General features: G+C 32.2%; 2 protein-coding genes and 1 long non-coding RNA gene across 3 annotated transcripts; all 3 read left to right on the top strand.

Moving 5' to 3' along the window:
- The first annotated feature begins 1 nt into the window (after position 1).
- On the top strand, positions 2 to 329 carry LOC133178891 (uncharacterized). The gene is made up of 2 exons (XR_009720065.1): positions 2 to 65; positions 97 to 329. It is a non-coding gene; the product is annotated as an uncharacterized LOC133178891 (long non-coding RNA).
- A 1,599-nt stretch (positions 330 to 1,928) lies between these two features.
- On the top strand, positions 1,929 to 5,265 carry LOC133178478 (trace amine-associated receptor 6-like). The gene is made up of 4 exons (XM_061313172.1): positions 1,929 to 2,187; positions 4,301 to 4,522; positions 4,668 to 4,819; positions 5,059 to 5,265. Exons 1-4 carry the CDS (start codon positions 1,929 to 1,931, stop codon positions 5,263 to 5,265), a joined length of 840 nt encoding a protein of 279 aa, XP_061169156.1.
- Positions 5,266 to 9,885: 4,620 nt separating this feature from the next.
- LOC133178894 (melanocortin receptor 3-like) lies at positions 9,886 to 14,481 on the top strand. Its single transcript, XM_061313554.1, has 5 exons — positions 9,886 to 10,206; positions 12,561 to 12,782; positions 13,042 to 13,190; positions 13,461 to 13,663; positions 14,089 to 14,481. The coding sequence occupies exons 1-5, from the start codon at positions 9,933 to 9,935 to the stop codon at positions 14,231 to 14,233; spliced, it is 993 nt and encodes a 330-aa protein (XP_061169538.1). The 5' UTR covers positions 9,886 to 9,932; the 3' UTR covers positions 14,234 to 14,481.
- Positions 14,482 to 17,023: the final 2,542 nt, after the last annotated feature.

The following is a 17,023-nucleotide window of genomic DNA, read 5'->3' as shown; positions in this document are numbered from 1 at the left end:
GAATTTTGATCAAAATTCTATTGATTTGTTAAAGGTGCTAAAGTTTTAAATAAAAAAGACTTTTGGTAGAAAGATTGGCTTTAATTTTTCATGGAGTAAATTAGTTATGTACATTATATGCGAAGAAAGATAACTGCAATCTGAATAATTGTCATTACATTCAGTAAGCTTCCTAATATTACAATTCTGAAAAGTATCAAATGTCAAACTTTCAACGATGCATATGTATGTAATTAGATGTAGGAAAGATGCTGTATATTGATTATATATATTATGGATTACAGTTGAAAACAACTGAAAGAAAATATTCATTAAAATTATAAAATTTAGACAGACTTTTCTTTTCATTTATTTAAAAATAGTCTAAAAGGATGCAAAAAAATAATGTAAGTTATATCATATGAATTAATTTTTCATTCCGTTTGCTTTATATATATATATATATATATATATATATATATATATATATATATATATATATATATATATATATATATATATATATATATATATATATATATATATAGATAGATAGATAGATAGATAGATAGATAGATAGATAGATAGATAGATAAAAAATCGAATGAAAAATTAATTCCTATGATATACTGTATACAGGGAAATTTTCGCCCATTTTATTTTCGCCCTTCTCACCGATGGGTGAATATAGAACGGGGCGAATTCAAAGAACCCAATATAATCTTTTCAACAGAAATGACTTGCGAAATGAAAACGGGGCAAAATTGGTTGCAAGTGTAAAAGGGCGAAAATAACACGGGGCGAAAATAAATCTGTATACAATAATTTACATTATTTATTTTCACTTTTTTAACTATCAAATGTCTTTTAAGGATATCATTTTTATTCAATGAATATATTACAAAATTTCATTGTTGTAAATGTTATAAATTTTGATTTACTAAGAGACATTTATACTTTAGTTGATAATTGGATTTACAATCATGATATTCCGATTTACCATAAACTTTTGGAAGATTAATAGCAATAATAGCTCCCATATTCCATTTAATGATAGATTCTGGAAATATATTCTAATGTTAAAATACTTTTACTTTTTTAATTAAACAAAGTTGATCTTGGGAATTAGAATAAATGAAATATAGCAAAAGGAATAATAAAAACTATGACTTATTTTGGCAAAATTTTTGAAAATGACTATTTTATGCTTCCGGAACTTTAATACATTTTTGATCTACATCTTTGTTTGATACATGTTAACAGGTGTACAAAAGTTAAAGATTTTAGAATTAATAGCATTTTAACATAAATTGTTTTATATGGATAGATCGCCAGCCTTTCATGTACCAAAATGCGATATATTAAAAAAAAAAAGACCTAGAATTTGTGGTTTTGCCTTTAGTGCTAATGCTTTGTTAATTATAAAAAAACAATTTCATTGTATCAACTGCCAAGCATGTTGGTATTGTAAGAATTATTTGTGCTGGGTGGGGGACAAAGACTACTTCAGTATACTTCAATATACTCCGGTTATTTGTTCCTTTAGGAGTACAAAAGAATTAAAATCACTTACGAAAAGATTTACAAGTCCATTGGCGTTCCAACTGTTAAGATATAAATCCTGATTATTCAGTGACTTTTTTTAATAATTATTTTTTAAACGTCTCGAAGAAAGGTGAACAAGTTCAAAATGTAATAACATCATATAACATTTCGTGCGATTAATATATATTTTTCGGTGTTATAAAACATAAACAGTCAGAAAATGTTTATTAATGCAATTTCGAGTTCATTGAAGAAGTGATTAATTTTTCAAAGCCTCGTACATGTATCTATTATGAAGATTCATAAAAAAGAATTATCAATACATTTAATGCGTAATAGTGATGCTATAAAATGTTGCTAACATCTGCTGCAGACAATAATATATGTTTCAGAAAACATTAGTGATGGAAGATGTCCCAAGCTCCTCTGATCCCGGAACTGCCTTTTACGTGTATTATTATGGGATGTTTTTTGTTATTGCTTGTATTAACATACCAGGTAATATCCTGGTCATTGTAACTGTTATAAAATCTCCAAATCTACAGAAACCATGTAATTTCTGTATCGTCAGTTTGGCGTTTACAGATTTACTTATCGGATTCATTTATCCCGTCTACAACGTCTCTCATCTGGAAACCTTGCCAGAAATTAGTCGTCCATTAGGTAAGCATATTTTTTTTACATTCATTATTTCTTTATTTTTATACAATTTGATCATCACTTAATATATTTTATAAGTCAATATTAAATACGTAATAAATTACCGGGCTCGTTAAAAAGATTAACAAAGTATCTATCGTATCTATAAAAGGGATTCCTTTACGACTTTTATCGCAGAAACAAAATGGATTGCGCAGGTCTCTGGTTTTGCTGATATATTTTCTTTTATTTTGTAATTCTGAGATTTCTTACGAAATAAGTTTAATAAAGATTTTTTTCCTATAGAAATCCATAAATTGTCTATACCAAAGAAGAGATTTTTCTAGAAATTTATTTTCTGTCAGGACCAAAAATTGGAAATATCTATATACACCTTTATTCTAAGGAAGTGAAACTGTTTCATTGTTTAGCGATTTTTTTTTTATTATTACATGAATTTCTTCTTCCATGCAACTCTGTGAGTAAATGCAACATATATGTGCATCCAGCAAAAGACAATTTGTCGTAAGACAAAATAGGAGAGTGAATTATAAAAAGTAAAGTTGAAAGCTTGCATTAAGATAGAGAATTTGACTTATAAAAGGAAGAAATTTATCTTAAAATGTAACTGCAATAATATGAAAGCTTTATGTAAGTGTTTTCAACCTACGTTTGGCAAAACGAGATCATTTCTGCTTGTCCTTACTTCAGAAAAGAGGAGTGACAAAAGAGTCATTTTAAATGGGTATTGAAAGTGACACCTCTATGCTATATCCACCTTTTCAATCATTGATTAAATCGTAAAAAAATCTTAAAGCCGAAAAAAAATAGATTTAACTATCAAATTTGGAATACTTAGCTTAAACCAAAGGGTTAATTGAATTTAACACGACCTGTTTGTAGACGAAATAAATGGTACCTTTAAATATTCAATTACTTGCATGGCAGGTAAGGAGACATTTTATGACGAGTGATCACGTGATTAAAGATAGTTCTCTGTTAACACCTGAGTTAGCATCATCATAAAAGAGACTGCAACCATCAGGGAATTTGAATCAATTGAAAGACAAAAGCTTTTCTTCTATTCTTTCTTGCCTCATCAGATTCACAATTTTGCAATATCACAGTCTATGCTTGAGATCCATCTTTAAATGAACATTTAGAATGACATCTCATTATACCGTGACACATTTAAAAAAAAAAAAAAAAAAAAAAAAAAAAAAAAAAAAAAAAAAGATGCTTAAATTTTAATTATTGGTGGTCGTAAGTATAGCAATGTACCAGTGACCAGAGGTATAACTGGGGAGCGATGGAAAACCTGTTTCTGAATGAAAACCGAACACAAATTCTTAATGACCTAATTGTTTAAAAAAAACCGAGCTCTGATACATTTGATGAGCAATTTCATATATATATTTGCGGGGGGGGGGGGGGGGGCTTTCGAAAATTAATGAAACACTTAATGTTTATGAGAATGCAGTTTTGTTTAAAATTATTGACAAGTACATTGTATACTTTCAAAAACAATAAAGGAATGTTATACTTTACCAAGCAAATGATTATAAAAATATATGCCAACAACAGACACGAAAGAACAGCTGTAGTCGTGTTGCCGATAATTAAAGGTGTGAGTATGTCAATGTATCACTGATAACAGATTTTATCTAGCAAATCATTGTATAATAATAATAATAAAAAAAACATAAATGCACTACCATCGAATAAATATCATTAGAAATTATATTTTTTTAAGGGTTGTCTGTTTATTGCATATTGTTAGATATGAAATATAAAATTATGTATTTTTTTCTACACAATTGTTAAAATATGATTTATATCTTATTATATATTTATTCCTAAACAATTACCTTCTTAAATTTTGGAAAGTAATAGACACGTATATCATAGGAACATGATTTAACTTTCACAGGATAGTTAATATTCGATGTATATGTAGATCCCGAATCCATTAATTCATGTTCTTAATATTGTAAACATAACCGTAATATTATTATCTTTAAAGCTGTTTTCAATTTTACTATTATGGAGGTACCTAACATCTATGTATACGTATATGTATGAGATACTGATCAATTGAATATAAGATATACAGCTGTTCAAAAAATTATATTTCTAGGCCAGTGGAATGTTTGTCGGTTTCTGGTGAGTGAGGTCATCGCATTGGACATCTGCTCATCATATCATTTAGTAGCCATTACCGTCACTCGATATATCGCCATTGTGAACCCATTACGTTATCATATATACGTCACGAAAAGGTCAACTAATTTCGTCATAGTTATGATCTGGGTCCTGTCACAGGCTGTTTGTGTAGTAGTGTTCACAATCTATAACCCAGGTCAGTACTGCACTTTTTTTCAATATCTCAATCTTTTCAATTTGGGGGGGGGGGGGGGTGGGTGGGTTAACACGGGGCTGTCATTTTGTTTTTTCCGATGCCCTAGCTGTATATATTACATGTGAAATTGATTTATAATTTACAGAGGAATACATCAAAAAACAGGACCAAGTATGTCAATACGAGCTCATCTTCTCCACAGCTCACATGTGTGTCTTTTTCTTTATACAGCTGATTCTTCCTCTGTTAATTATGATTCCTATGTACGCTAGAATCGCCGCTATTGCAAGGACACAGGTATGTCCACCTTTCCGTGTAGGGAAAAGATGCCTAGGTAGATTGTTTTAATGATTAATTTTCTTTTGTTACGAATTTATATTTAGTATATAGCCAGTAAGGAAATATTGCATTATGATATCCAACTACGTCATTTTTAAGGATATACTGAAATTGGCTATTTCTTTAATAACTTACGGACCACTTGGAGTATATATTAAATTAAGTATCATCAATGATGTTTTTCTTAATCGTTGAAGGCAAAAGCTATAGCAATTCTTCAACAAATTTCATGGCATAAAAGACGAGCTTGTTGTTGCCATGTGAATCGACATGAATTAAAGTCAACATTTATGGTCTCGATTTTATTAGTATGCTACACAGTTGCCTGGATGCCATTTATGACATACTCCTTTTACCGGATAAAATGTGTCCATAATTGTGACATTAGTCCATTCATAAGGTAATCATTATAGTAAATCTGTATAAAATGATCCAGTAGTTATGTTTCAAGATATAGCTCATTTTATAAGTATTATTTAGAGAACGAGACAGGTACAAATTTGGGGTGCACGAGTGCGTAGCACGAGTCTCCACCCCAAATTTGTATCTACGATACAGAACCTGTCGAGTTCTCTAAATGATTTGTGACACGATCAATCAATCAAAAAAAAAAAAAAAAAAAAAAAAAAAAAAAGCACCGCCCACTTCATGCCCGTGCAGCATCCAAACTTCCGCCAGAGTTCGTTTGTTCTTTCTGTAGATGAGGCCTCGACGGGGAGTATACATCCGCAGTATATATATATTTTCACGGACAACGTAAGATTTAGTCAGATTAGTTTTGACAACGGGGTAGACATAACAGACTCGAAGTCAGTCTTAATTGATAAGATGGATGATTTAACCTTGTTGTAAATGGAGATTGGACCAAATTTATTTCAGGGGTCTTAAAATCTCAGTTAACTATAGATACACAGGCCATACAGATAGTTTTTCGATGGACTTTGATGTTACGGATTTTTATTTTCTTATTGAAATGCGACATTAAAAACGAAGTGAAAGAGATGTGCGACAGTCGTCCGCGATAAGGATTTAAGATGAAATTAAAAAAAAAAAAATCCTGAAAAAATAGACTTCATTGAGTTTACACGAGAAGAGTGGAAAATGGGGGGAGGGGGAGTGCGAATTTCACGTAATGTATGCTGCATCCGCGAACCCATTGGCTTTACTATTTTGAAGGGGACACAAAAAGCAGGGAAAGCAAACAGGTTTTCAGGAATTTCTCCAACATAGGATGTTTTCCATAATTGCGACTTTTCCTTTTCGTTTGGATAGAAATAACGTGTAGATTCTGTGTGGAATAATTTTTTTTAAAAGTGATTGAGAAATTTTGACATTTTACATTCCTAAGGAAATATTTCTTCAAATTTATAATAGGAAAAAAATCAGCATTTACTATTTGTACGTACAGAACAGTTGGCTAATACAAGACAGTAAACAGAGCTAATACAGAACGGAAAGTAGCTCCGCCCACCGTATTTCCGTTCTGTATTGCTAATACAGAACAGCAAACTTCAAAGGAAAACACTGCAATCGTGTCACAAATAAAAAAAAAATCATATTAAAATTGAAATACTGATTTTAGATACCTGATTTTTATTTCTTCTATTGCAGAGCCAGCTGTCGGATATTGCTGTATCTGAACTCGGCGATAAATATATTCATTTATTCCGTCCGTTTAAAAGAATTCCGTAAAAGTATCAAGGAAAACTTGAGACAATTTTTCAAAATAGTCTTGTGCTGTGAAAGATTTGGTAGGGAACAATAAGGAAATGACATACACGTGTGATCCTCAAATTATTGTAAAAACATAAACAATTCGTATTTTGATTGGTTTAATTAGAAAGTTTGCAAAAAATTTCATGTATGTATATAAATTCCCACATCGAAATGTCTCGAAACAAGTATTATATTTTAGTATGAATTATTAAACTGAAAAGCATCAAATATGAAGTTCATACAAGTCCTACTGCAATCATCAAATGAATGGTACAGAGGCTACATTTCCACTTTACATTCTGTACGTTTCTAATTTACAAATTGAGCGTACGTCTTCCGATCTATGTGATGAATAAATCTTATCAAATTTTCTAGATTTCCTGTATAGTTTGTTGATTATTTAAGAAAAACAGCGTCAATATTGTTTAAAAGTTAAATAAATTTTGTCTGAAGACGAAAAGTATGTAATCATCAGCAAAGAACAGTTCTAAGACAGTTTTTTTAATTTGGTCGTCAAATATACTCCTGCGCATCATTTAGCCAGAAAAAGCACAGTCTACATGTATATGTCGTATTCTTCCTTAATTACACTTTATCAGTTATTATTTTTACATGATAGCAAGGTAGTTTCGATGCCCTGAATAAAGTACGCGTTGAGGTTCGGCAAGGAGGTAGCTATTACAACGGACGTTCCATCAGTTTTACCTTCTGCATGCACATGATGCACAATTTTGGGTCATACTTGCATCATACTTTTCAATTGTTCTTTGCTTGGACATTTTACGCTGGAATATGAATTGAGTAGAAAGCATTTGTCAAAACTTTTATTGCATAAACTAAAAATATCCCATTTTAAATATGCACAGTGGTAATCAAATTTAATGAAAATAAATTAAAAAGTTTCTCAAAGAAAAAAATGCCTTGTTACGTTTTTTTTAACCATTTTGTTAAGTATTGAATAAAAAAATGTTGAAGATTCCAAAACATTAAATTCTCCAGTTATTTCATAAGATCCGGCATGTGCATTTTAAAAATGGGGGGGGGGGGCACAACTTACCTTAAAAATGTTTGACAAACAGAAAAAGGAGAATTGTCTAAACTCGAAAATACCATCCTGTAGGCGGGGAGTGTATAAAAGGGGGGGGGGGTAGTTGGTTCTAACCTAATTTTTAGATACATTTGCATTGGAGAATTTCACTATACAAGTACTGTATGAAAAGTTCTTGGGGGGGGGGGGGGGATAACCGGCTTTTTAACGAACATTTTCATACATAATTGATAATAAGAATTTAAGTTCGGATACTAGGTCTGTATATAAATGGCGTCTCACACATATATAATGGATCGAGCCAGGGTATTGAATTTCAAATCGGTAGAAATAACACGCTACATGTTTGAGAAAGCTGAGGAGATTCGGAATCTGCATCCATGTTTCCTGCAAAGTCAAATGTACATCTCTATTCATTTAAAATTCGATATACATTAGAGCACATCGATTTCTTTTTCCCTTCTCTTTTTTTTTGGGGGGGGGGGGGTTAATAGACAGAAAAAAAGAAAACAATTTTAAAAGCTGAAAAATCTTAAAATTCAAGTAATAATTATAATAAAATAAAAAAAAAATTAACTAAGTTTTGTCCGAGTTCTACGCAAGCTACCCTATGGAATATGAAACTTTTAAATCGTGATTCGAGGCTTTGAGCCAGCCTTAGACAATAATATGGTAGGGGTGTATCACTTACATATTCATGCGTTATCCAACACATCCGAAAACCAAATCAATGGATTTTTAGCCCCCTCCTATAAAAGGAGTTGTTATTGAGAGCAATTAACTTTTTGACACTGTTGTAAGAATGATGAATTATTTATAAATGAACTTTACTTTGCACTCAAAAAAGTTTTAATCACCAATCGTCATTGATTTTGAAATATATTTTTGTAAAATGAAGGCGAAAATCGAGAGTTAGCGTGCGTAGTTCGTATCTGGATTGTACTAGAAGACAGCGGAATTCTATATTATGATGATACTTAGTTCGCAAAAGGAATATCAGAGGCAATTTGAAGTTATGATTGGAAATGATAGAGGAGTCGTATGTGAATAGCATAGAAGCACTCGAGCCATTCTATCAAATGTGCAGAACCTAAAACATGCAGAATGTCTTGTTTTCACTTAACAGGTACTTTGTTTCTTGTAAGCGTCGTTGCGTGGCGCAGTGTTTAGAGTTCTGTTCTAGAGTTGCAGAGTTAGGAGTTGGTCCTTACCTCGTGGTTCGACTCCAACTGCTGAACAAGGAGACCGGTCTTTCGGATGAGACCGTAGAAACCGAGGTCCCGTATTGCAGCAGATGCTGGCACGAAAAAGACCCCTCACTGCTCAATGGCCCTAAGTGTCGAGTATCGGTCTAATTTTGCAGCCCTGCATCGGCAAGTGGTGGCGTCTCCATATGAGTGAAAAATTCTTGAGAAAGACGTTAAACTACAAACAAACAAACAAAATCATTTCTTGTAAGCAGAATAATAAACAACATTTCAAAAAAATATATTAACTGCATATATATGTAAACATAATACGTTTTTTTCCTTTACGAATGTCTTTAACACCGGTATTTGATACCCAAATGGATTAAACAAACTAAAAATTGTCGTAACAAACAAATGTAATCTATTTCTAATAAAATCAAATGATACAGATTACGTCATTTTAATAACGTACATTGTTACATAATGTTATTGAAGAAAATTAAATATGTGTTTTGAGTATGCAATTTAATTTTCTGAAACGGAAAGTGTTTTCAATAACACCAGAAATAACACCACATATAGAAAACCCAAAGTAAAATGTCTCGAATGTATGACGTCGTGGGAAATAGAAGAACTCGTGATAAAATCCAAAATGCAAAACGATGGGCAATAATTTTTCTGGAATGCAAGGTCAATTAATAAACAAATAATTTTAAAAATTTGATTTGCCTAAAGAATTACCTTATGGATATTTTTTATATAGCTGCCTGTAATATCTGAGAGTGTCAGGTTGTACATATTTCTCAATGTGATTCTTAAAATAGACTAAAATATGGAAGGAAAGTAGTATCAATCGAATATTCTTTCTGAGTTTATCGTCAGATTTTTTTTGCACGTATACACTTCCGAAATTGTATTTTTTTTAATTAAAATTCGCTTCCTTGTTCCGTTTTATACACAATTGATGTCGCTGAAAATAGTAACAGCACTTTCACATATAGACTTTGTCATTAGACTTCATCATTCATGCAGAGAAGATAACTCTGGAAGTAAAATCACCAAAATGTTGCTTTCATCTACCGCAAACAATGATGTGTTTAAGAACCCTACGACATATATGAATGACACGGATCTAGAATCGAAATATACGTCTGAAGTGCATGGAGTTGCATTTTACGTTTATTATTATGGGATGTTTATTATAATTACGTGCGTTAACATTCCCGGAAATATCCTGGTTATCAGGACTGTGATAAAGAATCCGCATCTCCGACAGCCCTGTAATCTTTACATCGTGAGTTTGGCAGTTACAGATTTACTTGTTGGAATAGTTTATCCTGTATACAACATTGCTCATCTTGAGCACGTGCCAGAAGTCAGTCGGCCGTTAGGTAATTGTATTAATTTTCCATTCATTTTCTCTGTTTGAGGGAGGTCGTGTTTTTCTCCGTATTTATATGAACTTCTACTGTCTGTCTATTTTACTTTTTACAGCGGATACTGGATTATTACATTTTCAAAAGTGAAATACTGTGATTTATTTATTGAATAAAAGTGATATTCTCTCACAGTGTGAAAGGATACCAAAATGATATTCTCTCACAGTGTGAAAGGATATCAAAGTAAGCAAAAAATAATTTCTGGCCTGTCATAAGATAGAAATAGTAACTAAGCATCTTGATAAGCTAAAACTGCAATTTCTTCCCAAATATGTTGCTAAAATCCATGCTATGTACGTAATGTTTTCAATCACACAACTGCTAAGCTATGACGTCTCAACTGCTCAACTATGACGTCAAGCCTATGACACTGTGTTAAGAAAAGACAGAGGCAAAGGAAAAATCAAAGAAAATGTAATAAACAGAAAATTCAATGTTTTGTAGATGAATATGGAATTTATTTCACTCGTGAGACAGGTTTTTTTTTTATATTTTCACTCGTGCTTCGCACTCGTGAAAATATAAAAAAAATCCTGTCCCACTCGTGAAATAAATTCCATATTCATGTACAAAACATTGAATATCCTCTATTTATTATGTCAGTTTGTTTTGGGAGTATAAAATAAGCACTTTAATTCATTATTAACTGATTCCTACTTAGGGGATTAAGGTAATTAAGAACGCTGCTGCTGATATACGTGTGTGATGAAGCATGGCGGAAATTAGAAGACATACACAATCTCAGACCTTAACCACATGACATATATTAAATTGATTTTAATTCATTTTTTTCATTTGATTCTAGATAAGACACAAATTTGAAAAATACATTTCATATTATATATATACCGATATTAAAATTATATAAATACTTTAAAAAATAAATTTAGATAATTATTTGTTAATTGTGTTGTTAAAGAATTGCTAATTGTGTTGTCAAAGAATTGCGTGATCAAGTAAAGTAATTAAAACAAAGCTGAAACTATTTTGCAAACAAATAGTGTTTACTCCATATACTACAATTATGCTTCTAGTAGAACAATTCCTGCATGGTTTTGCACTGTTGACAAACATATGCTTTAAAAAAAATGTTTAACACATGATAGAATGCAGCTTGAAGATTTTCTTTGATAAATGTTCTCACAAAATTTCTGACAATGAACTATTAAAATATTCTAAAATCTTTTCTACCTAAAATCAAGATGTGTTTGTGAAACACTGATGCCTTTGTATTGAAGTTTATTGCTAAGGTTAAAATTTCTCAAATGCAAGTCAAACTCTAGGGTCATAAAATCAGAATTGTTGGTACCCAAATAAAAGGTCTTGTCACAAGGAATACACTTGTAAAATATGAGAGTCCTTGCATTAACCATTCAGAAATTCTAGTCAAGGTAAAAGTTTTTTCAAAAGTAGGTGAGACTCCAAGGTCAAGGTCATAAGGTCAAAACTGTTGGTACCCAAAGAAAGTCCTGGTAACAAGAAAAATAGATGTGACATATGAAAGCCCTAGCACCAACTATTTGAAACGTATGGTCAAGGTTAAAGTTTTTCGAAAGTAAGTCAAAAGGTTGAAAGGACAGAATTGTTGGTAACGGGAAAGTCTTGTCACAAGGAATACACGTCAAATATGAAAGCCCTGGCTCCAACTATTCAAAAACACCTTGGAGTAGGACATACTCCAAGGAGAAGGTCAAAATTGTTGGAACCCAAAGAAAGGGCTTGTCACAAGAAATACACATGTGAAATATGAAAGCCCTAGCATCGACCATTTAAAACTTATGGCCAAAATTAAAGTTTTTCAAAAGAAGGTGATACTCCAAGGTCAAAGTCAATATTTTAAAGGTCAAAATTGTTGATACCCAAACAAAGACAGGCAATAAGGTAATAAACATGTGAGAGATATAAGCACTAGCACCAAACCATTCAAAAGATATGGCAAAAGTTAAAGTTTGGTTAAATTTTGCAAAAGTGGGCCAACCTCCAAGGTCAATAAGTAAAATATGTTAATACCGAAAGACAGTTCTTGTCACAATGTAAAGTGTGAAAGCCCAATCTCAACAGTTAAAAGTGAAGGTTATAAAGCTTTTGTGGACAAACAGACTAACATACAGAATGACAGACAGAATCTTCGACTTCGCGGGCATAAAAATTCAAAATTGCTATTTCATATTACACATGTATGTACATATGAACATATAACTTAACTGTATACAATGGTTTTTTTCCAACTGTTTTTGGTTTAAATTAAAGCTAAAATGGTTAAAAAAAAAAGGTTATTATATTTTCGAAGGAATTCCTATTTTTAGGCCGGTGGAGCGTTTGTCGTTTCTTGGTGACTGAGGTGCTTGCATTGGGAATTATCTGTTCTTATCACTTAGTAGCCATCACTGTCACCCGATATGTCGCCATTGTGTATCCGTTACGTTATCACCTATACATCACAACAAAATCCACAAAGTACACCATCTTCACTATTTGGGCCCTATCACAGTGTGTGTGCATTATAATGTATACTTTTTACAACCGAGGTAAGTACTATATTATTTGTTTGACAGAAAGTACTACATAATACATATGCCATCATGCCACCTTATAGTTACACTCTTGAAGCAGGTTATGATTTAGAAATCATTCAGCACGTCTTATGCCAGAATAACACATACAAATCGCTAATAGATTTAAATAACTTGCTTTTCTTCCTTCAGTTGTTTGACAAATATTTCCATCTATGACATTCCATTCTTCAAAGTGTAAAATAAGTATGTATTTCTTGAACGTTTTTTTTAGAAGAATACATCGAGGGACGTGTTGTCTGTCGCTACGAGCTGATCTTCTCTGTGACACATGTGATTATATTCCTCATTATTCAGTTGTTTCTACCTCTCCTGATTATGCTGACATTGTATATTAGAATCGTTAAAATTGCAAGAAGTCAGGTAAGACAATTAAGATCCAATTTAAACTATTCGCTTCACAACGAATCATAGTGCTACTTATGCATATGGTAAAAAAAAATTCTTTCAAAACATATTTGATACTTCAAATTTTGATTCTGAGTGTTTTTCTTTGCTTTCTTCCATATGAACAACATTTCATATTTAGATATAGAATTAAGTATTGAAATTAATGACAACTGAATTTTCGTTCGATTTCTTAATATTATATAAAATGTATATTCCAAGTTTTAAACTGTACTTTTATTGAAGGCAAAAATCATAGCTCTTCAAGAACGAGTGCTGGGAAATAGAAGTCTTAATTCAAGTAATAATTTCATTCGTCAAGAACTGAAGTCAACAGTAATGGTGTCTGTTTTGTTGGGATTCTACATAATGGCATGGACGCCATTGACAATATATTTTTTCTACCAAATAACTTGTGCTACAAATTGCTACGATTCCTCATTTATTAGGTAAACATTAGGTACTTCCAACTTTTGGTGTATCAGGTTTTCCAAAGCATAATTTCAGTTTAAAATTGGTTTTTGATAAAAAGATATGGATTTTAATTCTAATTCAAGTTTAAAGTTAACGAAAAAAATAAATTTCATACATGATGCATCTTATGTAAAGACTTTGCACTGATTGTTTTTCAAATGTAATAGAACAAATATGCATAGTCTTTATCTGATAACAGCTGGGTAGAAATAACATTACAAATTTACTTTAATTATTTAGATAGATAAAAGCAAACACCAGTTTGTCTTTTTCAAGACTAATAAAAGATCTGATTGTTTTACGAAGGGTCTGGAATACCTGGAAAAATTATATCAATAATATGTAAATATATTTATCATTAGAATATTATGATTTCAAATCCCTCTTTTTTCTATTTCAGAGCTACTTGCCGAATCCTGCTGTTTATGAATTCAGCTGTAAACGTATTTATTTATGCTGGTCGTTTGCCAGAATTTCGAAAAAGCATTAGGCTTGATATCACAAAACTTCATAAAATCTTGTGTTCCTGTGGGCAGAAGTTTTGAAATGAACCATTTTAGATGTATTTGAGGAGAACTACACAGCACATTGAATATCGGTATTCAATTGTGATCACAAACCTCATATTAAATTTACCCGTAATAAAACAATGGAATCTGGGTGAAATGAGATTACAGAGGAATTTTATGATTAAGTTATGATTTAATTTATCTCTGAAGATTTTGTCAAAAGTGTGTTTGTTAAATAAAAATAGATTTTATTTAGCTAAAGTAGGGAGAAGATTTCATATCAAAACCGTGTTGATATAGGTGTGATACCTTATAACAAACTTTGCATATTGTTCCCACTGAAAAGTGCATGAATGTTCACTAAATATATCGAATAAAGCTATAAAGAGAATAGAAAGTCATTCACCATATCAACAATCACGTAGACTGGTGTAAACTGGTGTTAAAGAGACACCCCAGATAGCAAGACTACATCGGGCCAACGTTGGCTGATGATTGGTAGGTTGGTATAATGTTGGGGTTGGGCGGTAAATGTTGGCCCAACATTGGCCCAACGGATGATATGTTGGTGTGAAAGCTGGTCCATCGGTGTTGGGTATGCGATGTTGGGCCAATGTTGGTCCATTGTAGTAAATGTTGGCATGAAACATGACCATTATATGTTGGGCATTTGATGTTGGCCCAACCTGGGTCCAACCAAGTAGATGTTGGCTTAAAACAAAGCCACTGTGTGTAGGGATGAAATGTTGGTCCAACATAGGGCCAACCAAGTAATGTTGACATGAAACAAATGAAATGTGTGTTGGGCATGTAATGTTTGTCCAATGTTGGCCCAACGTAGTAAATTTTGATTATAATGAGGTATTAATATGGCTTTTAACGTTGGCCCAATGTTGGTTCAACGGAGTGAATACTGGGATAAAAACAACTTTCATTAACATACATGTTGGTGATTTAATTACACATATTAAATTTCTATCTTTTAGAACCACTTATTAAGCTAATCTTTGACAATAGAGACATCTCATCTTTCGTTAAAATATTATGAACGAGGGATTATCTTAATAGCCCATTTATCAATAATTTACAGTGTACGTTTAATAAAAACGAAAAATTATTCCAGAACCTAATTTATGAAAATAAAATTTTTAACACTGATTTATGTTTGTAATTTGTGTCGGAGACCATTGCAAATACATGTAGATGGGGAAGTTTTAATTATTCTGCACAGTTAATAATTTTGTAGATTCTATATTTAGCATCATGGAACTTAAAGTGCTGAATTTTAGAGCTCCAAATAATTAGGTCAGTGGTGAAATCCACTGGCTCAGCAGGTGACTGGCCGGTTTCCTAGGAAACAGGCATCCTAATCAGCTCCGTTTCGTTAACTCGGAGTGGTCACATCTTATCACTTGCAACAATTGAACAAAGCATATACATGTGCGTGTCCGTTTTGAATCGCAAGAAAGAGAAAATGGATTGTTTTAGCCCTTAGCTTGAAATGTAAGTATAGTCGTTTCAGGTGTGATTGATAGAATTTTATTTCTGTGAAAGTTTTAACTTGAGCATAGTTTGTAAAATTGAACAAGTTATTCAAGAATTGCAATTTTCAAAATATGCATGTATATTTACTAGTAATCTGGTTAAGTTATAACAGATATATATTTTATATCATTTATAGCATCTGGTGGGGAGTAAACCCTTTGTGTTACAACACCATTGATGTTTGAAATTTAATGGACAGTGGGTGATTTATCTTAATTATCAGTGTGAGAGACATGGATTTTACAGACTAAGAAACAATAATATGAACAGGAAAAAAGAAGTGAATGGTTCAGAAGTAACATGGGCAGGAGAACATTCCAAAGTTTCACAAATTTGAACACTGGGACTCTTATTCTAGAGGAATATTATATTGTGACTGAAGTGATATGGGATAGACTTAAGAAAACAGTGAAATACCTTTATTTCCCTCTGTCGATTTCATTCCATAGGAGTGACAAAAAATGAAACATTTGTTTTAGGAACAAGCTAATTTACCTTGCAGGATTTATTCAATCAATTGTGTTTTACTCGTAATTATGGAAATAAAAAAGGTTACAGGAATTCATATTGTTGAACCAAAATAATTCAATCGCCGATCATTTGCCAACATGTTTAAAAACGTAGGGCCAACGTTGGTCCAACATTCATTCTTAGGTTTAAAAAACATTGAACCAACATTGGGTCTACAGGAAGTTAAACGTTGGGCAATTGTTGGGCCAATGCCAGATAACCAACCATCGAGTGTTGGCCCAACGTCGAGCCAACTTGTTGGTTGAACGTAGGGCCGATGAGCAAGATGATGTTGGGCCAACGCATAAAACTGACAGAGGGCCAATGCAATTTTCACCGTTGGGCTTGCATTGGCCCAACGTAAGCTTGCTATCTGGGACCGCGACGGACAATTGAGAAAAAGCAAAATTTTTCCAAGACACATGCACATTTTATTCAAGTCTTGAAACTAGTCAAATCTCGTTATCTCGAATTCGATGGGACCGAGGAAAAACTTCGAGATATCAGATGATTCGAGATATTGAGGGTAAAATACTTAAAGAATAAGTGGTTTGGACTTCCAAATCACATATCCATGGTATTCAAGATATCGGTGTTCGAGAAGTTCAACTGAATTTGGTTTCAGAAAATTACAAGTTTCAGAACCTAAAAAATCTAGTTTTATGGAGAGAATTTAAGTAAAAATAATTTTAGCTTGCCCCAACACAAAAATATTGCTTCACTTTTTCCTCTTTAATTAAAGTACGCATGCGCAGAAAAGTTGAAGAAGTT

This window comes from Saccostrea echinata, unplaced genomic scaffold (genome assembly GCF_033153115.1).
Source record: "Saccostrea echinata isolate AGI-Se365-2 ecotype Australia unplaced genomic scaffold, CSIRO_AGI_Sech_v1 ptg000003l, whole genome shotgun sequence".
Classification (NCBI taxonomy): domain Eukaryota; kingdom Metazoa; phylum Mollusca; class Bivalvia; order Ostreida; family Ostreidae; genus Saccostrea; species Saccostrea echinata.
This window is presented reverse-complemented; position numbering and strand designations above follow the sequence as displayed.